The sequence below is a fragment of the Spodoptera frugiperda genome, chromosome 26 (genome assembly GCF_023101765.2).
Source record: "Spodoptera frugiperda isolate SF20-4 chromosome 26, AGI-APGP_CSIRO_Sfru_2.0, whole genome shotgun sequence".
Taxonomy (NCBI): Eukaryota; Metazoa; Arthropoda; class Insecta; order Lepidoptera; family Noctuidae; genus Spodoptera; species Spodoptera frugiperda.
The window spans coordinates 2,560,586-2,586,047 of NC_064237.1; the positions used below are offsets into that span (position 1 = coordinate 2,560,586).

Sequence of the window (25,462 nt, forward strand, 5' to 3'; positions counted from 1 at the left end):
ACAAAACGATCTAGTTTATTCAGTATTGAACAGAACTATCGTACCTCCTTGCAGTCTGCAGGCCATACAATGCGTCGACAGGTCTGTAAGGGTTTACTGCTACCAATATGGAGCCGGCGTATGTGTATATCAACCCTTGTTCGTATCGTAGTTTCAAGTTCCACAGTAGGGCCGCTTCGTGGAGGTCGTGGAGCCTCGTCATGTCGTCCACACCAGTGGGGCCCAGCTCCTCTCGGGGCCAGACGGGGTCCCCTTCATCTTCACCATTGCCCATTTGTAGGGCAAAGGTTTGAGGCTGTGAATAAAATGGAAATATTTAGTAACAGTTAATTGCCTGGTGTAAATGTTTTGGTAGGAATAGAAGCTATTTAAATGACAGTAAGGTTCAATTGCCTATAACACGACTGAATTGAATTGAACATAATTCGTACACTAGCAAAATTCCTTTCCTCACAGCTATTCAAAATATAAACGAATATTAAAAAAGAACAATAAATAGGTAGACGTCAGTGCGGAATTATGAAGCCCAGCCGGCGTAACTGTGAGTCTGTGACATAACATAATGACTCCTCACAATTGTATCAGCACATCTTCCGCGACCTGCTCTACTAAGTTATTTTCGCTATCGAGATCACTTAAATTCGTTACAATTCAACGCTCGCTGCGTTCGCATATTTCTTTTATATTTCTTTATAAACCGCGTAATGTATTGTGTATTGATTAAATAACATCGTGTCGTGTTATGTTACCGGTGTGAAGGATAGATTGCAATTTGCATGGAGTTACATTTATATTACGCGGTTCGGTCGCGCTCGAGTAAACACCATTACCGATCGAGTCTGTTGATTAGCATGATACTGTTAGCTGACCCTCATTTATACACAAGTCACATCAGCAAATTAAAATAGTCATCTCCATTACAAGTTGACGGCTGGTCATTAATATTGTGCTTGACGTACACTGCCATACTGAATCACACGTCTTCAAACAGGAATTGTTTAGCTTTGAGGTTAAGATGGCCATTCATGCATAGTTCTCGGAAAGCGAGCTTTGATGTTGGTAACTCATAGGGAAGATTGTACTAAAAACATAGGCTTAATATTCCACAGTGTCGTAGTAGAATGAGCATGTTTTTGGCTAGTGGCTAACCTGTGAGGTCCCTACTTAGATACAAGATACTTCGAGTCATTCGATTTCACACCCTTTGTCCCCGAAGGGGTAGGCAGAGATGCACATTATGGCATGTAATGCCACTGTAGAATGTACAACCACTTTTCACACAATTTATGTTGTAAGTCCCATGTAATAAATGGTGAGCCTATTGCCATATACCGGGCACATTTCCAGTACTGAAGTATTCTTATTATTCAACTACTCTGGGCAGCGTGACGACATTGGGTATCAAGTGTAAAATTAAATCAATTTCATGCAGTATGAATGAGAACTTGACAACTGTAATTACAAAGTCGAGATAAAATATAATTTTATTTAAATCCATTGACGTTAAATGGCCGTAACTAAATTAGAATAAACTGTGCATTACGTTCATTCATTCGATGACATTTGGATAACAATGGTGTAGTAGTTAGTTGTATTTTTGAACCAAAACGTATTTATAAATGTGAGATATATTATACTGCCTTGAGCTGCGGACGTGGGTTTACCGGGGCTCCAGCTCGAAAAGTAGGAGTAGGAACGGGATTGTTTTTAGTCAGTAAGAGTTTGAAACTCCCCTCGCCTCACCTTAGGCGGGAGAAATCGTTGAAAGATTTTTCCCTCTTAACAAAAACAAAAAGACCTTGTGGTTAGCCTTAGCTAGATTAATAGAGTGATTTTGTGTGATTCATTGCTCAATTTATGAATAGCCCATATGGGAAATGGGTGTGATGATATAGAAATAACGAAGCAGTTAATTATCGATCTCTACCTATAGAAGTCAGGGAATCAGGCATATAATCATCAAGTTGGTTAATTAGTGATTTATATCTAATTAATATAAATATTACATTATTAACGAGGACATCCAGACAAAGATCCTTCAGAGAAGCAACAGTTGTCGGTCTTCGATACCTCCAACTTCTGTTCGAAGACTTCGAGCTTCCCGAACCAGTTCCAACTTTCTTCATGATCGACTTAATCTTCGTCTCACAGCTGTTCTGACGTCGAGACAAACGAAATCGACATGTGGAGTCACAAGAGACGCTAGATTTAGATGATTCTGGTGAACTGTGCGGTGTTGGCGCGAATCGGACACGCATCGGCCAATCATAGGCGATTTGACGAACTATCTTATATCTAAACTCCGTATCTTTATTGCATACGTGCTTTAATACTTGTATCTTAATGTGATCTCGTTCATAGCAGTATGTTCACTAGAATGCAATTTATCACGTTCGTTTTATGTTTTGATTTCATCTCACGTTCCTTAATTATTGATAGAGACAATTAATATTGGTATTTCTAGGATGAATAGTGTTTGATCCACCTCTTGATAAAGTGAATTACATATAAACACAGAGATCAGACATGTTTAAGGTTGAAATATATTTATAAGGAAATGACAGGATTAGTTCACTCCGATTCTAAGGTTTAACCACGATCATTTATTTTCAGATGGAAACACAAACTTTTCTCACTTGTGTGAGCTTGTCTTTGTTTGTTCCTTCTTTTGCCGGTTTCAACTGATGATCGTTTAAAATATGTCGTTTTTCTCTATTTATAGCATAACACAATTAATTTATACTGTCTTGAATTGCCTCAAGAAGTTCAATCATCCTCCCTCCACAAGATTCACCCACATCTGTCACAGGAGACGCTTTAAAAACTTCTCTCATTCTGTATGCCGTATCACAATAAGCGAGATATTCACTGACACACCACAACTTTCCACCACACATCCATGTATTAGTTTCTAGTATTTCACATGAGAAAACCGCAGATCGTTTTATGGAATTAAACGTATCCCGCGAAGTACGTCGCGCGGTGGCTGGCTACTGGCTACTGGCGACTAACTGATTGTACCACATACCACGCCGTGGTACATGCACTGTTATGGTGCCTCTGAGGATAACGGCCTAGCCTGGACCACCTCAGATTAAGTAACACATTCATATTACTGCTGCTAATCTTATGATTATTTTTTGAGATAATTTTGAACATTCAATAAGTAAATTATACATTAATAGGGTTTAAGCGGAATAAAATGAAATTGAAGCACAATTTTGATTTCTTTTTATACTACTACGGTGGCAAGAATGCACATGACCCACCTGATGGTAAGTGGTTACCGTGGCCTATGCGCTATGAAAGCTTGCAACACAACACTTGATGTCATTGGATTCTCTTAAATGAATTCACCTATTGACTGATTTTGTCCTAATATTGGGTTTTAATATCTAAGTGTACAGACATTTAATTGAGTTGAAGAAATTGGTTAAGTTGTATACAGAAAATGTGTAAAGATTCTTTGGGCTGCATTCGGTTCATCGTTTATGATAACAAAAGTGAGAATAATAGATATGTCACCGAGAGTTTAAGATGAAATTGGAAAGTTTTAACTAATCACTATTCCATAAGGTTTCGCAAAAGACAATTATCTGTCTATCTACATGTTTGCACCAAAGCGTAGCGTAATTGATTTATTGTAAAATTTGCGTGCAGCAATTTTAGAAACCCGTCACCTGACAGATCAAGATCACAAACCACTGTTACACTTTAATGCGATTTACGTAGATTACCCAATGCTTAATTTTTAATTATATGTACTTATAGTAACAACTTACTGTTCCTGCATTTACAATCAGCCGGGAAGTTGTGTTGAAAATAATTGTTATAGAAAATAATCCGTTCATAATCGTCGACAAGGTTTTGTGGACACTTACTATGTTAGAATTGGACATGGTAATTAGAATTGAGAACAAGTGCAGTTATGAAAATTGTGCTTGTACATAATTATGGCATTATGTATGACAATAGGCACAAACTTTACCTAGGAGAAACTAGATTATTACTTGTATGAAATTCAATCAAAATTCAAAAGCGAAGAAACAAAATTGGTTATTATGTATCTGAGAAACTAATAAATATTTCGTTTTACATAAATAATTTTATATGAATACCTGCTAATTTATTATCTAACCCCAACTTCAAACGACAAGGTCGAGATGACGACGCATAGATCTGCATTTTACCGTTACGTAATAATATAGGTAATGCATCCAACCAATGATTGGCCAGGGTCAATGTGACCTCTTTGCACCTTCCGACATTACGTCCAATAAAACGGAAATTGTTTGCTAAGAAACCTATTATTTTGTTGGTACAAAAGCGATCTGACAAAGACAGGGAACATTGTTCCACTGTGATTGGCGAGAAAAGGCATTCGGCTGATCGCAAGGCCGCGGGCGGAATGTTGATAGAGAGTTGACTCAGCTCCAGCTGCCTCTTGACTTATGCGCGCCTAGTACCTAGGTTAAGTTTTGTTGATATTTTGTTGAAATTAAATTTAACTTATATCTACATTAGTTAGCATCTTTGTACTTGCTTCATGGTCAGCACATTAATTTAGGCATCACTAGGCAGCATGAATGATATTTTTTTGGGAGATTTTTATCTAATTCATTTCATTTGAACCTTACAGTTACGTCTCGTATTAGCAAACATAATATTATATTTTCCATCTGCAATATGTCATAAGTGTCTCTTTGCTAAAAAGAGTAAAATCTACATAGGCCTTTGCCCACCATAGAAACACAATGTAAAAAAAAAGACGTCAAACTAGTTTCGGCTGAACTTAAGGAGAGGTTGGTCAAGTCTATAATAAAATCTAGACACACGGCAGTGTGTCCGCCAAGTTCGAGCAAAAAAACCGACACACCGGCCGTGGGTTATATTACACGAACCATTTCGGGGCAAGTTCGACCCACCTATAACTCAAAATCTATTTTATCTACGCATATGAAATTTCTAGTATCTGTCGAGATCTACTTACTTATCTAAAATACAAAATTTCATTAATGTACCTATTGTAGGTCTTGAGATATTGACGTCAGAAAATCGCTATTTTTACTATACACTCACTGACTGACTCACTCATCAAAAACCTAGACCACTTCCAATGGTCGTATTGACTTGAAATTTGGCATGGAGGTAGGTCTTTAGGTCAAGGTAAAGGAAAAAATCTGAAAATGGCCAAGTGTGAGTCGGTTTTAAAAATAATGAAGGTGTAAATTCATACCCCTAAGGAACTAAAACAAAAAAAATATCTATATCTTCCAATGGTCGTACCGACCTAAAATTCGTTACGAAGGTTTGTATTTAGTCAAAGTAAAGTAAAATAAGAAAATAAACCTTACAAAAATAAATGAAATCCCACCCAAAACATAAATGTGAAAGGCTGCCAAGTTCGATAATATTGGAATGCTTCGCCTATAAAGAAGTGAAATAAGTACCAAGTTCCATACACAGACCTCAGTTAAAAATGATATAACTTGGCAAGTTTTAATAGAAAATTATATACTTGACTCATTGCGTTTAGTAGGTTTATAACAAAGTGTGTGAAAACTTGCCAACTTGTTATATCATTTTTAACTGAGGTCTGTGTATGGAACTTGGTACTTATTTAGATCTCACTTCTTTTATAGGCGAAGCATTCCAATATTATCGAACTTGGCAGCCTTTCACATTTATGTTTTGGGTGGGATAATGTCCTCAGAAACAACCTGTTCACAGTTTTTGCTCTTAACGGTAATATTTCGACTAGTATGTCACCTGTTAGGCCATTCTTGGAACAATCGAGCCATGAATCGACTTCTTTTGTGTTTTGGAAAGCAATATCTACCTATACAGAAGTAGGTACGTAGTATTGTTGATCATAATCAACGGTCTGTTTATGTACCTAGTAAGTAGCGTAATGAGGCCGTTTGCACGGCAGTCGCCCTTGCAATGCGAAGTAGTGCAATGTAAGAATGCTTTTCAAAATGTATGGCGACGGGAGCGCAAAAGACATTTTTGTAAGTACTCCTATTCTTCCCGCGGGATCTTAAAAGTAGACTAAGAGACCAGGTGGGAACGCTCTCTGATAACCCTGAACCTGCCGAACTGCGAAGCTGAGCGTGGAAATCATTTAAATTATGGAATAGGAGGCAAACGAGCAAACGAGTCACCTGATGGTAAGCGATCAGCGCCGCCTATGGACACCCGCAACACCAGAGGAGTCACAAGTGCGTTGCCGGCCTTTAATCATGACAGAGTTCTAAAACCTACATTTACCCGTGGTATGCCGGAACGCGAGACACAATATTTGTATTCTATTGAGTCTTTCATAAAGTCAAGAAGTTAATATCAACATTATAACATGTTATGGCAAAACTGATTAATATTATAATGCGAACAATAAATAAGTGGAATGTATTACATGGCGGGTGCGATACCGTCACGTTTTGACACCAGCTCGCATCGTACGTGACTTTACTAGTGCCGTGACGTAACTACGCCTTCAATTATTTCATGGCTGTGATTTAAACGATATCATTCACTATCATAATGCCTTATACATATATTACATCAAGCAACAACTTTGTCTACGGCCCGTAGGTCAAATTAAGATTAGGCTGTCACTTAAGATCCCTCCTATTTTGCCGAGAATGTTTTGTAGTTGCCCCAGGATAAAAAAATCACATTGCTTGCAGTGGATGGGTCATAAGAAAAGTTTCAGTCCGGACAACGTCAATTGCTGAACTGAAGCTGGAGGTTTTCGTTGTTTTTATCTTACCTAGATCTACTACTATCTACTTTTTGTGTACAATCTATTCCTTAGTCCGATTGTTTGTTTGGCTGATGGTGGTATTATTTAATTAAGCCTATAAGGAGTACCGAAGTAGGTTACAGCAAATTCTTGTCTTATTAACTTATGCATAAAGTGCAGTTTACCTGTCCATTGAGATGTGCGGAGACGAGCAGTACTCTGGCGGCGCGGTGCACCTCGACCAGCTCGCCGGGCAGTGGTGCAGCGGCGCCGGGCGGCTGGAACCACACCGACGCGCCCTCCGACCACTCCGACAGCCCCCCGGAGCCCGCCATGCTGGAAATAGAGATCAACGTTAGAATGATCCTGTCTGAAGTGAAGAGTGTGCGAAGTTGAAGAGTATAGAATAGTGGGTGACTATGACGGTCCTAAAGTGTAATTTTAACTACCGACCTGCACCAATTTTTAACGGGAATTACCGCAAACGCAAAGCGAGGAGTTCATCGAAGTCTTTTACTTTTTTATTCTGATTCAATGTAATGAGTTGTCTACGCAGCCCTAACGTGATATTATAATATTAATATTTTATTTCAGTATAAACGTACCTATGTTTGTGTATGTTCTTATTTGTACTAAAGAAAGCTTGACAAATTATACTTAACAAAAACAACGTCACGTCTGTGTAAAGGAGGTATAGAGGCAACGAATTGTGTGTGTGACCTGATCCTGGCACACATTTCAAAACTTAAACAATACGCTCAGCATTGTCTGCATTTTGTTATATTAACGTATCTAGAACTGTTACGGTCAGACAGACTATGTTCATCAGTACTGTGTAAATATTGAGTCAATATCACAATACTACACTGCACAAGATAAAAAGGGTTGAAATGTAACGACAATGAAAGACTTCAATAATATTGTTATATTTTTATTAAAAAAGCTTTTTGAGTATCGAACTAACAATTAAATATTATAGACACATACGAGTAATACATATTATTTAACAAAACATTTTGTGATAACAAGTTAACGAATACAGTCTATTCGAACTGTCACAAGTAGATGGGCGAGGGAGAGCAGCCACAACCGCACGACGGCTGGGACGACTGGAAGCAGATAGGAGTGGGGGGAGGGGGCTGCACACAGAACGGCTCCAGGGGAGGCGGCTGGATGCACATCGGAGGAGGCAGGGGAGGCTGCACCATTACAGGAGGCAAGGGAGGAGGCTGTACGTTGATAGGGGCGGGAGGAGGGCTCTGCACACACATCGGGGGTGGGCACGGCGGTTGCACGGTTATAGGCGCTGGCGGAGGTAACTCAATCACCATCGGAGGAGACGGGGGTGGCTGAACCATCATCGGAGGTAGTGGTGGTGGTTGCACAGGCATCGGCGGCATTGCAGGTGGCTGGATCATGATCTGGCCTAGAGGTGGTGGCTGCACAACAATCGGTGGAGGAGGAGGCAGCTCAATCACGATCGGAGGTGGTAGAGGAAGATCTAAGAATATCGCTGGTGGCATTGGTGGGTTCACATACATTGTGGGAGGACAAGGAGGCGTCACACACATGGGAGGGGGAGGAGGAGGTGTCACGCAAATTGGAGGAATAGCAGGAGGAGTGATGGTCATCGGCGGCAATGGCGGGGGGTTAACCATTACTGGGGGCGCTGGTGGTGGCGTAACAGTGATTGGTGGAGGACAAGGGAGTTCTATCATCATTGGTGGCAACGGGGGAGGTTGCACCGTCATTGGTGGTGGGGCTGGAAGTGTGACGTAGACAGGACAGGCTGGAGGGGCGGGGATGTTCAGTGGAGGAGAGCAGCAACCGCATTGTGGAGGTGGTGACACGTAGGGAGCGGCTGGGGGTGGCGCAGGGTACGACGATACGTAGTACTGGCCATCTACGATATGCTGGAAGAAAATACGTGCACTTATAAGTAAAGGAATAACTTAAGGAATGTAGGTGTAAACAACTATAAAAGCCAGTAAAACTACTTGATTAAAAAATTATCTTACCTGAGCAACCGCTACTAACAGTAGGATTAACATTTTTCTAGTCACCTCCATCGGTGACCGATGAACTTGAACTTGTCTTTAGCGACAAACAAACCCTTTTTATACATACATTATTACTCCAGAACTTTATGCAACATCGATACAAAGGTACGAAATCTTGATTAACAAACATTTTCAAGTAATATTTGTAACTTATCAAGTGTACTGTAATCTAGTAGCATAAATAGTGAAATTGAATAAGTCACGTTTGAAAGAAGATAAGGACATTTACAAATGTTTTTAGTTAGAACAACACAACAGTTTAGTTTAGTTACATATTTGGGTGAAGTTGTGTGCCTAAAATGGATCTTCGTAAGTATTTATTTAATATATTTGGAGATAATTGAGATATATGAATTTCTACCGTAGGATTCAAAACTTTCAACCCGGAGCTGCGGACTGCCTAACGGGTTACCGGGGCTCCGGCTTGAAAAGCAGGATTAGGAACGGGAAGGTGTTAAGTCGGTAAGAGTCTGACACTCCCTCTCGCCTCGCCCAAGGTGAAAGAAGTCATTGGATGATTTTCCCCCTAATTAAAACTTTTAAAGTATAATGAAAACAGCAGCTTCTGCTGTAAAAGGCGGAGTATTATAACATACAGATACCGAAGATATAAAACTAACCAGCGAAAGAGAGGACACAATTTATTTTACACTACACGAAATTGTTTCATTACGAACAGAATATCTGATTGTAAACATTAATTTAAAAGCTGGAGATGACAGTTCGCCCCATAAACCAAGAGCTAACATGAGAACATGATTTAGATTAGAAAGAGAAAACGAAGCTTGCTTATGTCATTGTAAATCTTTAGAATGCGTAATTGAATCGATCGTTCGGGAGATTTATAGCTTGTCGATCATAAATAAAGGCGAAGTTTTTGCGATCAATGTTCTCATTGAGCTTCGTTTGTAAATCTTCGATAACGTTCAGTTGATTCCTTGGTGGCTGGTGTGTTTATTCTTATCGTATTTGTCTATATTATGGCCTGGTAGAACTGTAGTAGGTAGGTATATCACCACTTTGAATCATATATTCTCAGTTTACTTAGCGTTCGTGTTCTACATATTAGCAATTCTGTACCCTGACAATCCAGTCTAATAATAATAATACAAACGATTGAAGTATTTCAAGTTTCTGTCGAGGAGATATCAATAAATCATGAAGATCTCATTCGACTTTTCTTCAAGAATTTTTCTATTCAAGTAAAAAACGAAGATAAATAATAGTATTCTTTAAACTGGATACTGATAGCAAAATACTATATCATTTCAAAGAATTCCAGCACTAAAGAACATTCGTTTAATTAGAAGTTAACGCAAACATATGCTCAGTAATTGCATTCTCTTGAAAGCATGACGAAGTTACTGCAGTTTAATTAAAGACATATTGATTTATGAGAAGATTTGATTTTTTTAATTACCGCGAATACCTTGATTTACGTTCGTCTGTCAGTTATGTATCTAAATCGTAAAAATGTAATTAGTTGTAAAACATCTGACGCGTAACATGTTTATGGTATAAGGTTCTACCGTCGGAAATGATTTTCACTTTCTTCACCCACGTCACTTGACATTCAAGTGCTATTAAGGTACATTAGTAGTACTATGTAAGTGCTTAAGTAGAAATCTTGCCACTTTTCCTTGCGTGATGTGTGAAGAAGCAGTTCAATGGGAAATGTGTTGAAAAGGGAACATTCTTGCTTGTCATACATGACACGGCTAAGGAGAAAAATGCGTGAATCATAAATAAGTAAAGGCACTTCAAGTTCTATTCAATAGTTATTGTGATAGGACTGAAGACCTTTTCCATCAGTGATTAAATACCACTTCTTTTTAGTTTTCCTAGTTACATTATTCATACACGTTAGTTTTATATGTTATCTAAACCCATTTTTCATTTCGCAATAAACTTTCTCGGACATTTATTGCATCAAGCACTCACGAGACAACGCGACGAACAGTAAAAACTAAAATATTCCGAACTGAATATTTTCTCTCATACACGTGCTCGTCTCGACTCGAACCTTGTTCTCTAAACGAGGCAGTGTGGACAGCTGATTCAATACATTAACATAACCATTTCTAATGTCATTCTGGTCGGCACAAATATCAAACGCACCCATGACGACCTAAAAAAAGTTCATTGGATCCGGGAAACAATGGTCCGAGAGCCACTTCCGTCTGCCAAAGACGTGGAACCGAACCCACTTCTGATGCATACCAATTGAAATAACCTGACCGATTTTGATAGGCATTTGAGCAAAGAACGTTGATAGATTGGTCGTGTGTTTTAATTTGGTCGGGTTGTCTCTGTGTTGTGTATTCTGGCTCCGCATCGACCTCAAGAGGTAAGGCTTTCTACACGCACGTTCGTCGCTTCCATAAGTTGATCTTAGGTGTCGCGTAAATAATTAATAGGCGAGCTCAATGCAAGTTAAGCATGTTGAAGAATGTCACGGTTAGGCCTAATCGTTTACAAGGCAAAGTTACGACATTGTAAATAATGCGCTTTTGAGAACTATTTTAATGTCAGACAAATTAGACGCACAAAACTGGAAATTAAAAACGACTTATTAATATTTGATGGAGTTCACCAAGGCATCATATTAGGCCCACCTTGAGTAAACAAAGTAAGAACTGATTCACATGCTGCTACTAGACTATAATTCAGATCACGTACGATATGTATACAGAGTTCAAGAACAAGTCGATCCAAAGTACACAACCATAACCTTGGATATAAAGTGAACTGCTTAGTAGCTTTTCATTTTGTTTTTCTTATTTTTTTTTAAATATCAACTGTTTGAATGACTGTTTTTAGATTCTTGATTCTTGATTCTTGATTATGTTTGGGAGTGTGAAATAAAATACCTACTTATGATTATTTATACGTTGTGAATGAACTTGTACTGTTGTACCTATTGTTTAAGTGTTAAACTTTAATTTAAGACAGGGATGGCGAGCCATTAGCATGTGTGCTATTGATAGCAATCAGCACAAATGCACAATATTTTGGGCACGTTATTGATTACAAAATCTGTAACATTAGTTTCAGAACTACACAGATGTCTCTAATTCAGTATGAATTTTGCTTAACGAACTAAAAAAAAATGTTATTAAATGGCACGTTGTTACGTAAAGGTTCACCATCTCTAGTCTATGATACTAGCAATTAATCAAAGTTAATAATTTTGCAAGTACACAAGATATTCACGAGAGATTAGCCTTCTGTCGTAAACTGAATATTAAACTTATAATTATCGTGTCACAATTTTTAATAACCCTGTGTCGCTCCAATAGTTATGTAAAGCATGATTCAAACAAAAAGAATGGTCAGCATCTAGAAACGTATAATTTTATATTACACAGGCATAAAGAATGAAGTAATAAAAAAACGAGGCTGAAGAATTAAATAATTGAAATAAATCGTGTCAATGTTAGAAAAACGTAACTTTTAATATTACAGCGCTGGGCGCCGTGGCAGCAAAGGAATTCGCACGGTGAATCAGTTCATAATAAAAACTGTACATTATAACAACGGGTTAATATCATTAAAAAAAAAGTACTAGCAATGATACGCTTGGGCGCATTTCGAATTCATAAATATTAGAGAGCTGGCAAAAAGACAGTAACAGCGTTCTTTTATCTATCACTTACAAAATAAAAAAAACTTCCCGCAAAAAGAAATAAAAAAAAAACTTGCAAGTGTAAAATTGTATTTTTAAGTTCCCCATCGCTAATTTAATTATCATTTTTATAACGTCTTCTTTTGTAAATATAACTTTCTTTTGTTTCATTACGATTTATTGTAGTCAAGTGGCCATAAACATTTCTATATTTATTTTATTTTCTCGCTTGTCAAATATTGTGAATGAGACAACTGCGAATTGAGCGTCATAGACAAGTTTGGCCTCACAAGGCAGTCCCGTTACGGCCGGCAAATTGTGACACGTCGCCCGTGGCAATACTATTGACCGTTGTAAGCTTTTATAGTTATGTTTTTTAAATGGCAAATTAGTTCCCACCATTAATCCATTGCCAAAATAGACAGATTCGATTTAAACGGAACTTCTTTAAAGACCCTGAGTTTTCTGATGGCCTATGCCCAATCAACCTGACCGGGGAAAAAATATATGTATATGTATAACTCTTTCGACCATAATTTATGCAAGGATGACATTGTATTCTTGAAAACGGTTATTGTTAATTGTATAATAGCTACGCACCCACAACACAAGCGGTTTCGTCTAATTAAAAGTTGCCCAACTTTGCCGTAATTAGAAGTTGTTATAACATAGGTAATTGTATTAACGAATTGTGATGATTGCATTATGTTGTGTTACATCACTGGCTCGGTTTATCGACTTTTACATAAAGTCAAAACTTGCGCGAAATCGCAAGAGCGTCACCTGAAAATGTCAAAATGCAGTCGTGAAATGTCAAAGTTGACAAAAGACAATCGTACGACCTTTGTGGTAGGTAGTATGTAATGTATTACATTTGATTTTGGAATCTAGTGTCAGTACGTATCTTTTAATAATGTTATAAGGACGCATCAAGTTTAATATTAATTTCTTCAGCTTTAATCTAATACATAAAATTTGTCACAATGTTAGTTACAGTACTTCTCCGAAACGGCTTTACCGATTTTTACCAAATTTTATATGCGTAGGTATTCAGTAGGTCTGAGAATCGGATACTGTCTATTTTCTAGAAATAATTTATAAAGCAAAACAACGTTTGCCGGGTTAGCTAGCTTTTAATAAATTTCCTTTTATCTTCCTTAATTTTTCACGTTTTGTATTGCTTGTAATAATAACAGCAAAACATCTGTCATTTATTATTTAACAATTTACTTAGAAGGTCACCGTTATTACTTAAACTTTTTATACACTACACGGGCAAAAACAATCATATTGTTCTTTTAAAATCTCAAATATAATAGACAGAACATTTTTCCCTCATTATTTCCACATTTAGTTGGTGACACAATCGTGTGGCCTTCACCTTCAGGTCGGTGCATTTTTCTCAGGAAGCATTCGACTTGATTGTACGGTACCGGCATTTATTAGAATGTAGTCATCTTTAATTAGCTACACGTGTATAATTCTCACATATAGGTAGTAGGTCTTAAGATGCCTTTGTCCCATGGGAATTAATAGGTCAGATAATTCTAAGCAAGATGCTTTCTGTTTTCCTAGCATTTTTTATGATATAGGTGAGCCGGTAAACTAGCAGAAGGATCACCTAATGATAAGCAATCGCCTATAGAGATTAGGGACCCGAAACACCAGAGGCGTTAGAAATGCGTTGCCGATGTCTTTTGGGGTAAGGAATTTAACGGTTTTGCGGAATAGTGAATTGGGAAGATTGGGAAGGGGAGTAATTGGGTTAGCTACGAATTAAGCTAAAATATGCCACATATATTTATAGATTTTGGGAGGCAATAAAAGCATAAGTTTAGTTCCCATAACATACCTAGTCGTTCTTCTTAAATAAATAATACGCATCGGCAGTACATGTCCTATGTACGGTACAAATTACTCATATTCTTCTCACAAATGCATATTTATGTATGTAATGTAAGTATGTTCTCAAACATCTCAATTTTGTCCGCACATTCCATTGCCACGCTCGAACGATCTCTGACTAATTCGTAGCGCATTATTTATTGATCAAGTGTACACTAAAAACTATAAATCTAGTAAAAGTACAATTTCTACGCTCATCTGATTAAGATATTTCAAACGAAAGTAGCAATTATCCGCTATATAATTCGAGTAGATAAAAGATCAAATAAGCGGTAACGATTTAATGTGTTTAAATTGAGATAGGTACTACAAAATACAATTTTATAAATCCATATGTCCTACTAATATTATAAATGTGAAAGTTTGTTTGTTTGTTACTCTTTCACGTCAAAACGGCTGAAGGGATCGGGATGGGATGATTTGCAACAGGGATAAATTATGGTTTGCAATAATAGTTAGGTAAGTATTTATCCCACAGCAACGGGGAGAAGACTCTAACAGAAGTTAGTAGTGATATAAGAACTTGAAAGGGTCATAATAATTTCGTAATTAATTACAGAACTACCCATATTCCAAGGCAATTTCTGAGATATTGAGAAGGTCAGGGCATCCGTCCATATCCCACCAACGGTTGTTCAATCACTAAAGCATACTAGCAAGCAAAATTATTAAATAACTAATTGATATTACGAAATAGAAGTCCATTTTAATGGCGATGTGCAAAAATGCATGTCATTGCACCGAAACGGTAACATTACGGTCCATTCCGCGTGGGTAAACATTTAAACACTGAATTACATAATTTCAATATCTCTACATTTTCCCTTCATAATTAAAGAAGTGCATCATAATTCATTGTTAAACGTGGCGTATCTGATTTTATTTGATTGCATAAGTTGTGCTTCAGTGTGGGATTGGGGCCAGAGACAGACTTGTGCCCGCGCATCGGTGTCAGTGGAACAATAGTACATACGCGCCGAGTGGGGGAAGGAAGTGTCAATAATTAATAGAAAATAAACCGCCTTTTGTGTACCCAAGTGAGAGTCTAAATGTATTGTGTATTTAGTTTTGTGAATTGAACATAAAGTTTGGTAATGATGTTCGGAACTCCGGGTTGCAGGGAACTTTATTAACTTTACAAAAGAATAATCTCATTATGACTCTAGGATATCTTCCTAGGGGCAGCTAATAAACCAATCCCACAGGAATCGTTTTAACCAGAAACACTTGACACGCAACGGTCAATCACCCAATATAAAGTAAAAGTAGTTGATTGCGTCAATAAAACTAAAGGCACCAATGGCTATGACACTTCACCTTGACAACTGAACCATTTTCCAAATAAACCAATTTGTTCGTTTTGTAATTGAATAATTTAGTGTGTCGACAATGGTGAGGCGAGAGGCGTGAAAACGTTGCGTTATAATATTGTCACGGGACTAGGAACTGTCATGCTGTATGCCTGCAGGCCGCTCAAACCAGTTACACTGCATTGACTGTGTATTTGTCAAATGGCACAAGCTAATTGACAATTTGAACACCACGAGTCATACAATCATGTATAGAACTTATATCTTCTCTTGAAGCGTGGAAATCTTTGGCAGATACTTAAGCGTACCTCTTGCCAAATTTCGTAATTTTGTATGAAATTAGTAAAGATCTTTTTAAGTCGATTAAGAATTCAGGTTTTTTATGGAAATAGCAACAGGAAAATGAACATGGGACCCACAGCCCCTAAGTAGGTGAACAGCAGCTCAGGAGTCACAAGGCAGTTGACAATGAAAGTAAACAACGCAAGGACAGCAAATGATATCAAACAAATAGATCGAGTGGTCCGGTGCCACTAATTTCATAACTTTCAAGTTGCTCCGGTCGCAGCTAATGTAAACCGGTACAGCAGCATATCAATCAGTACACAATTATTGCAAAATTACTGCTTGTGAAATAACTAACGTAATGAGCATTGTAATGAGCACCCGTAACTGCTGATCAAGTTTATGTATACGAGTAGAATACACTTTAATTGTTCCTCTTTATAGAAATTAGAGTGAGGAGAGACTGTAATGCAGTTAACAACAGCCGTCTCCCACATCACGCAAGTATGAGTTAGGTTACCGGAGCCCAATTCCCCAACAACCCTTACCTAAATTCCTTACTCCTCAAAAGGCCAACAACGCACTTATGCTGGTATTTTGGGTGTCCATGGGCGGCAGCGATTGCTTACCAAAAAGCTATCCGTCTGCTCGTTTATCGGCTTATTCCATCAAAAATATGAAACTTCTGCTAACTGTTAAGCCTTTCATGATTCAAAATCTTATCTAATTAGATAATCTAACTATGCAAACTCTTGTAGATACCTTACCTATTTATTAGGTCAGATCAAGAAAGCCTAAGGATGATCTTCATAGAAATGATGAAATTAGAAAATAAAATGTTGTTGAATATGTAGATATTATATATTTAAAGGACACCTTGATGGTAGTGTGATTTATGAATATAATCACACGAACCAGTTTTATCTTTCACATTATTAATAATAAATGCAGATCACTTTTCTAAATGTTTATTCATGAATATAATACTACTATAGCTAATACAACAGTTCTTTGATTTCAAAGCGATTTACATATCTTATAGCATTCCTGTTTCTATAAACAAAGTGCCGCTGTCATAATACGGAACGACATAACTTCCTTCAACGCAGTCGCAGTAACTTTACATGTCACCATTAGAAAATGTAAGAACATTCATTACATAACAGAAACACTGAGCAGGCAATTAATTCATTAATTTAACAAAGAAGTGAAGGTTTGTGAAAGGGCCAACCAATAAAATTAATTGTGTAATTTCGCGCATGCGCCCCGCGTGGGTGTAAATAAACGTGTACGCGATCAAACAATAGACTGTAGGATGAACACGTATACGATTACTTTAACCTCAACACACAATGGAACATTGCGTCTCTAATGTCGCACCAACACCCGACCACGTCGCAAAAACTGAAAACAACAAAAATAAACTCAATCGCAGGGATAATAAGGTTCTTGTAACGTTGTAAAACAACCAACGTTAGAGATCTACAACAAGACATAAAATATCTTCATTGAAATGTTGTAGCTGAGGCGTGACAATGAGCGAGGAAGGTCAAGATAAAGTGGACGATCAAGTTTAGAAGTCAACGAAGTCGAGACAATGACTAATTGGCGACTCTTCGCCTCGTAAGCATATAAAGGCGCTGCAGACCGAGCATTGAATGTTGCAGCAAAAACAAACGATTGATGGACGGATGCATTTTTGTCGTTTTCTTTACAAGTCACGATTCGCATTTGATGTCAACTGAGCAATACATCAAGCCTTTCTTAATTGGTTAAATAATGGTCTAGAGTTGTAGTAATCGCTGATAAATGGAGCCTGAGAAATGTTCGCATGATGTGTCAGTATAGGTGTAAATACAAAATAAGGAATTCTACAAGACAAACAAGATTAAGTGTACAATGAAGTGCTATACGTTACAATCGCGAGATTAATTGAATTGTTGATGCTGTCACGCACTGATTGTCTGTACGCTGTACACTAGGTAAAGACAGCGTAAATTGAAGCAGTCGAAACACATGGCTCTGTATAATGATATTAATCTTAAGAAGAGAGATTAACCGCTAGGTAATGAAAACAAATAATGCATTAAGATTGATTTATCAGAAAATAAAAACTAAAATACACGAGGCAACGATATCAATTAAATGAAAAAAAAATATTTTTACGAGTCATAAGACAGATGACATGATGATCTTTTGGAAAAATTGTGAACTACTGAACTGTTAGTCAATATTTTACCACTTATACCAGGTATGATAACACTAACGATACACTAAGTATTCGCAACCAGTTAGCCAAAATAGGACAGGGTCAACCTCAAGTGTGAGAACTCAAGAAAAAAATCAAAATCTAGTGATAAATCTTTTCTCAGCAATCACAATGCTGATATAAGGATAATTAAAGGAATATTATTTCGAACAATGGTAAACAAGTGCTTGAATAATGGTGATTAATGGATTTAGATGTTACCTTAAAGAATTATGTATGTTGTTGTAGGGATTAAGAAAGACATTCCTTTATCATCTATTTATAGTTCGATTTCATTTAATTGCATATCTGGTCCATTAGAATGTCATCAATGAATGTAATAGGTTAATTGACAATAGGCTCGGAAGTTATAACTTACGTAAAACGAATAAAAACATAAACTATTCCTTATTGCTCATTGTTCACAATCAATAGAAAATCCTCTTAACAAGAAATTGTCGACGCATGTGTGACTTGTATTTTATGCAACAATTGATCACAATTTACTGATGTTATATAAAGTACAATGAAGTACTATTAACATGCGGTAGAACCAACATCCCATAAACAGTATAATATCATAACACCAACACACATTATAAAGATCAAACCTATTTAGTATAATCATCATTCGTTTATTAACTACGAAAATGATTATGCATAAGTGTGTCAAATGCTCAATCAAAATCTAATTTAGTTGTCATGATTCACTTAAGTTGCAGTTAAAAATATTGGCGATGGCGATGATAGCGTTGTTGTCTCATTCACACTTGGTATGTAGTACTCTACAGAACAATCGACATTCTCATAAAGCCGCACGTCGTATACCATCGTATACTTTCTTGCGCTTCCGTGAAGCGAATGAGACGTGTTGAGTGCCGAGGAAAGTTGTCTTTGGCGCGCCCTCCGATACCGTTACATGACAGATTGCTTCATCGACCAACAACACACAGACCTATACATGCGAACAACTACTTTTATTGAGTAACTGACCTTTACACTCGCTTTTTACTTGATACATGCCTGGCGAAATATTTTGTATGGTGAAATCATGTAAAAAATCAAAGGAGTGCCGCAGGGATTCATTTTGGGTCTTTAATTTTTACGTGCGGTAAATTTTCTGTAACTTCCTTTTTCCTTATCTTGTAAAAGCTGTGAGACCTTAAAAAGTAGATTGCTTTCGTATTATTGTCTTTCTTTTAAATCGTTTTATACTAAGCTAAGTAGGAAATCGCCAAAATATAATGAGAGGTTTACATCAAAAGTGGCCGCGTGATAACAAAAACTAGTTGGCAGAATTAGAAAATTACGCCAGATGTTCACGAGACTTTCTAACTGTCGGTCGCTAACTGCGTAACCATTTCCATAATATATTATAACGACAGCATTACGTGTAGCAGTATAGGCAGAATTATATTGCCTCAATGACAGCGGTCGTCTCCAATTACTTAGTTTGAACGATGTCATGTGATTTGCGAATAATTTGCCCAAACGACCACTAATGTGTTTGTTGTTGTGATTTTACGTAAAGTAGTTTTTAATTTTAAACCTTGTTTGTATTTTTCATATCATTTCAATTTTCTGAGCCAATTATCTTTTATTTAATTTTAATTACAACACAAAAATTACAAGTTACAAATGAAAATGATGGCTAATGTGAAATCTGAATTAGTCTTCTTATTGCTAAGAAAAATGATTTTCATTTACCATACTTCATGATTACCATCTACATTTCAGTTAGTGACTACATTTTACCTCAAGATCACGTTATTAGTTCTATTTGAAGCTGAACTCAAAACAAACATTATTATTTCTTCAACGATGAACGACTTAACGGTTTGCAGCGTCCAAACAAAAAGTCTTGTTGTGGCGGTATCTGTAATTAGGGACGGGCGATCGAGAGAGTTGCGCGTGCGCAAATATTGGCGGTATGTGTACGAACCTGTGTACCAACCGCACCTGCCACTTTCCACAGTTTCGGTGTAACTGCTCCATTCAACTTTTTTCTCGATTTTACGTCTGTGGCGACTCCATTGACATTTGTATTCTGGTCGGCGACTCGTTTTATAATCTGTGTTATTAACTTCGGATTTTATTATTATGTTGAATGAATCTTTTAATTACTTGCATCAATGACGGATCGAAGCCAATTATTAAATCAATATTAATCTTATTTAACCTTTACTTGTTGATTCTGTTAAGGAAATATGATTATAGATGATTTTGTACAGATAATTTTCATTTTGTTAACTTACGTAGTTTTAAGACCTGATAATGCATAATTCCTTATCAAAAGTTAAGTTAAAGAGAGGGAAAGTAGCTATTTTAGTTATAAACATTAATTTCCTTTTATCGAAAACGTAAGAAGATTATATCTAAAATAAATAGCCCAATGAAAATATAAAAGATGGTCCTTGTAAGTCTCGATACTGCCAACCGCGGTTATTATGCCCACAACATACTGGATAATGGCAATCACTTGACACGATTCAGTGACACACATCGGTGGCAATAATCACATAGATTCGTCGTTGCCGCCAACCGCACAGTTTTTCACCACCGCCCGTAACAACGTAACAGTACGTTGACATAATTTGTCTACTATTCTATCGTTGTCTATGACTATTGTATTGACATTGTACCAATGAGGGGCGTTTGTGAATTATGTTGGTTGTTGTAAGAAAGCTATAATCTCTAATATAAAAATAAGTCGGGTTTCCTTTGACGCTATAACTCCAGAATGCATGAACCGATTTCCACGATTTTGTATTGTTGGAAAGGTCTCGGGTTCCAAGGTTTATAGCAAAAAAAAAAAAAGAAACTCGAAACGGAAAAACATATAGGTACCTACAGCACCATCTCTGATGGCAAAAATTATGTTATCTAGTAGCGAAAAAGATCCGCCGGGTATGCTAGTATGTTAATGTTTACTTTCCATTTATTAAAAGTAATCATTTAAGAAATCTATCTGCCCACGATGTCATAATAAATATTATCATTGTTGCCATTTTAATCAGCTGTGGTCACAATGATTTATTCTCATCTTCGGGGTATTTGATATTAAGAGAAGAGTACAGATACTTAATCGATGTAAAGTGTTACAATTATTGTTCCGTTTATCCATTTTATTCCGGTTATCGACGCATGTGTAGGATGATCCGGTTGAGATAATCTTAACAAAAAAAATGTGACTCGTATTGGAAAAGGCCAAGCCTAAGACTTTAACACCTCATCATTTTTTGTGATCGGTAAACATACTGCTTGATGGTGATCTAATAAAAAGAGGTTCTTAGGTACATTTAAAAAAAATATGATCATGTACAGGTACCTAATTACGAAACAGTTAAGTGAGCTGTGACTTTGAAATACTTTTTGTTTTATTTTGTCGACCAGACACCTGACGCATGAATTAACGTAATAGGCCATTAGTATTTAACCTTCTGTTTCAGTAAAAAATAATTATTAATAGTATCAGGCTCTGTATTTTGTTTAACACTTGATCTGTCATTATTACAGGTGTAAATTATACATTATGTAAAAACAACAAACGATAACAGAACGCCCGGTTCTGTGTTGCTAAGTGCAAACTAGTAATTATTAGGGGGCAGTCTGCAAAAACTCAAAAAGCTACTGCAGGCATCGAGCCGGCAAGCTACTCTATATGCATTATTCAACCTTTAAGACTAGTGCCTTATTATTACATTATGAGTTGCAAAACAAACCTCGTTTTACCTAAACTTTCTTGCAAGCCATAAAATGTGCAAAAACTAAAAACAATGACATTTCCAAATTTGAATTCATTCATTCAATTTGTCTCTACAATTTAAACGTGGAACGCGAATCGAATTTGTGAATAATGCAAAGAAACAAAAGAAGTTACACGACGTTCAACGTCCTTTGGCGTGGTCGAGCGAATGGTCACAGTGCAGTGATCACCTTGACCGCGGCAGGCCGGTCAACTGGGACCCACAGCCTAGCCGATCCGAATCACTGCCCACCGCTAGTGTTACGTGTGTGTACTAGTTTGTACTTAGAAAGTATCGTGTATGATAGTAGGAACATAGGGCCCATTTGTAGTCGTTGCAAATTCTGTTTCATAGGGATTTTGATTAATACCTAAATCATTGAAAAGAAATCTGCTTTTTGACTTTTTACAAACTGTCCTGAATTGCAACTACTTTTAACAAAGAACGTAAAAAGGAAGTTAAATTTGTTCTAACTATATTATTTTATTTTCTAATCACACTAGATTTCACACATTCAAGAAAAAACTCTTTGAAACTAGAACGAAACCAAACTTTTTATGAGACACGTATCTGTAGCAGTAGCGAGAATGTCATCCGGAACTGCATAAGGAATTTGCAGCCGTATCTAATAAAAACAACAAAACGGGGACGAAATTGAGAATGGAAGCTGCGTACGAGAAAGCCACACACGGTCAAGTTCTTTCGCTTGACAATTTGTCAGCACGTGTCGGCACGCAACGTGTGACACCTTCGGAATTAGGACGAGAATACTGCCCATAAACAATCGAAATTCGCGCGGTAAAAGAAGCCTTCGGAATTTGAATATCATTCTTGTAGATTTTTGTAGTTCACTCTCGTTTCACTTTGATTTTAAGATCGAGATGGAGGTATCTAGTTATTGAATATGAATATTTTTTATTAAAACGAAAATTTAAATTCTGCATAGTATGCGTAATTTTATGGCCCAGTGAGTGTCCTGTATAAATAATTATTCTAAATACATTATTACACGCCTGAAATTATGTAGGTATCTGAAACTTCTTTTTTTTTCTTTTTCTTCCGCATAACATGAACATCATAATTTTTTCAAAATTTAAAAGCGTTTACAATAGCAGTAATATTTTGCAAACCTAGTAACGTGGGCCACTGATACTAAACGTGTTGAAGCTTAATTTTAGCGAACAAAAACCTATTAGCATACATGTTAAACCGCGATTAGCTTACGCGTAAATGCTTTTAACTATCGATACGTTGTATAAAGTAGCATTTAGAGATAAACAGTAATGTTTAACGGTCGGGAGATTGTAAATTCATGCGAAACGGCCATTTTAGATAGTTCATTTTACTTCGAGCGAAAATCGAGCTACAAAAAGTCTCTAGGTTAAGTTTCGGCTGCAGCAAATTAATCACGTTTAGCCTATTATAGGATATTAGTTTCGTAAATAAAATATTTTAAACTATCATCTGGTTTATTTATACTCTGACTAGAATTAGTTAGAGCACGAGTTCATCTACGCTTTGTTTTATCGTAAATCTTATCAATATCTGCAAAGCGGTTTCCGAATTCTGTGTTAAAGAGTAACAGACATGTGAGTTGTGACCTCAACTTTTGCGCAGAAGATATTTATGCATTGTGCTCGAAGTAGGTACATAGTGCAGTGTAGTGCAGTGACTGTCGGTCGGTAACTGTTGCAAGCCTTAGCGTTTGAAATCGCAATGAAGGATACAAGCTATTGTCTGCCAATGGTGACTCCTTCGGTACACTGCCGCTGACAAGAGTTATAAATGAAATATTTTCTTCATGGAGTTTTATAAGTATGATAATACTCCTTATCTTTTTGTTGTTTGTACGAAATGATGCCAAGAAAAGTAGGAAAATTGTATAGTAACATCTTCAAAACTATACATTCTTTTTATTATAACTATCGCGAGATATATTAAATTAACTAAAGTTCACGGTTTACTCACGTGAATTCATGGAGAAAAGCTTTACTAGTTTCGAGACACAAGGGGACTCTTCATCACGAGCAGTGTAAGCAGTCGCGGCGACGTCGCGCAGTAGTAGTTTCCCATTAATTCATGTGAGTAAACCGTGATTTTTAGTTAACTCTAAATTCTACTTAAAGCGGACCTCAATTAATCAGCTAGTGTATACGATCAACAGAACAAACATCTAACAATACCATAATTTCACAAAAGCTAAGTACGCAGTTACTGTATTGTCTTCTGGAAAATTGGTAATAAAATGCCAAAGCCAAGACGTGACCACACATCACATTACTCATTTGAAATTACTAATTTCAAATAATTTCTGTTTGTCATTGGAACAATACCTAATTGTTAATTTATACTTATTGTTTTAATTACAAAAAAAAACAATTATCTATTATATAAAAATAAGTTTTCCTTCCTGACGCTATAACTCCAGAAAAAAATCTGGAAAAATTTCAAGAGAAAAGCAGGAAAACAGGGAAATCATTGGTGGCGAAACGGAGTTCGTCGGGTTTGCTAGTTATATTAAAATAAACTACAATTACACCGTGTTTTTTTCATAAAGTAGGTACGTAATAGATATAGGTTGTGTAGAATAAAAAATCCAATCCAACAAGAAAGACTGGTTAACAAAAATAGCAGCGCAAAAAACTTCTTTCTTCGATTGTACTGGCCATGTACAAACAACCCACGTACTTCCGATATGGCGTACGGTCCTACGTACCTATTATTTATTTAGATAGAGTATGCGGTTCTTCGCTCCCAAGTGACTAGCTATATTGTCTATCAACATCGAAGGTTGCAGATGAAAATGCAGCTAATTAATATTGAAATAAGATTTATTTTCCATTCAACTGTTTATGAGTTGGTTGAATCTATGACAGGCTGTAAATACTTTTTTGATGCAAGGTCGCCAGTACTACTTGTAAGCATAGAATTTGATACAGTACCGAATAAAATATAACAGTTAATCGGTATTTCTACATAGACCATGAATTAACAGATACATACATGTTTTAAAAGATTAACAATGACATAACTGGCTGAATGATGACTGCGTTTGTTCATACTACTTCGAAAATTCAGAGAAAAAATAATTTAACTCTATGGTCGTTTGACATTTTTTTTTTAATTATTTTGCAATTTTGCAAGGAGTCGTTACTCTGTTTGTACTGTTATTTATTTAACATACCTGTATTCGTGTACGTTGAATGCAGTAGTAGAGTATTAGTAAGTAACTATGTACGTGACAGGCCTTGGTCAGGTATTTAGATCACGAATGCATGCTTCTTTGCCTCAAGAGTGTTATTATAGCTGTGAGGTAATCATTACTCGTACGATGCAGTGTCTTGAACTCTTCGTCTCTTCCGATATTATAGTCATAGAGATATCTTTGTTACATTGCAGAAATTTATTAGATACCAACCAGTTTTTTAGACTTGCTAATGAGAAATTTAAAAAAATAGTAGCTAATTTATATTAATATCCTTCAAATTTTCAAATAAAAGCAGTCAAAATAACGGCTGTTATAATACAAGATTTTTAT

The 25,462-nt window shown here is 36.7% G+C and overlaps 2 protein-coding genes across 2 annotated transcripts in view; both read right to left on the reverse strand.

Annotated features, from left to right (window-relative positions):
- Positions 1 to 25,462, reverse strand: part of LOC118264859 (unconventional myosin-XV) — an 84,972-nt gene that overhangs the window by 53,292 nt on the left and 6,218 nt on the right. The window contains 2 exon segments of the mRNA XM_050704820.1: positions 45 to 295; positions 6,931 to 7,081. Coding sequence (XP_050560777.1) covers positions 45 to 295; positions 6,931 to 7,080 — 401 coding nt within the window. The 5' untranslated portion in view covers position 7,081.
- On the reverse strand, positions 7,694 to 8,856 carry LOC118264609 (uncharacterized). The gene is made up of 2 exons (XM_050704823.1): positions 8,764 to 8,856; positions 7,694 to 8,658 (listed from the first exon to the last, which is right to left on the reverse strand). Exons 1-2 carry the CDS (start codon positions 8,812 to 8,814, stop codon positions 7,801 to 7,803), a joined length of 909 nt encoding a protein of 302 aa, XP_050560780.1. The 5' UTR covers positions 8,815 to 8,856; the 3' UTR covers positions 7,694 to 7,800.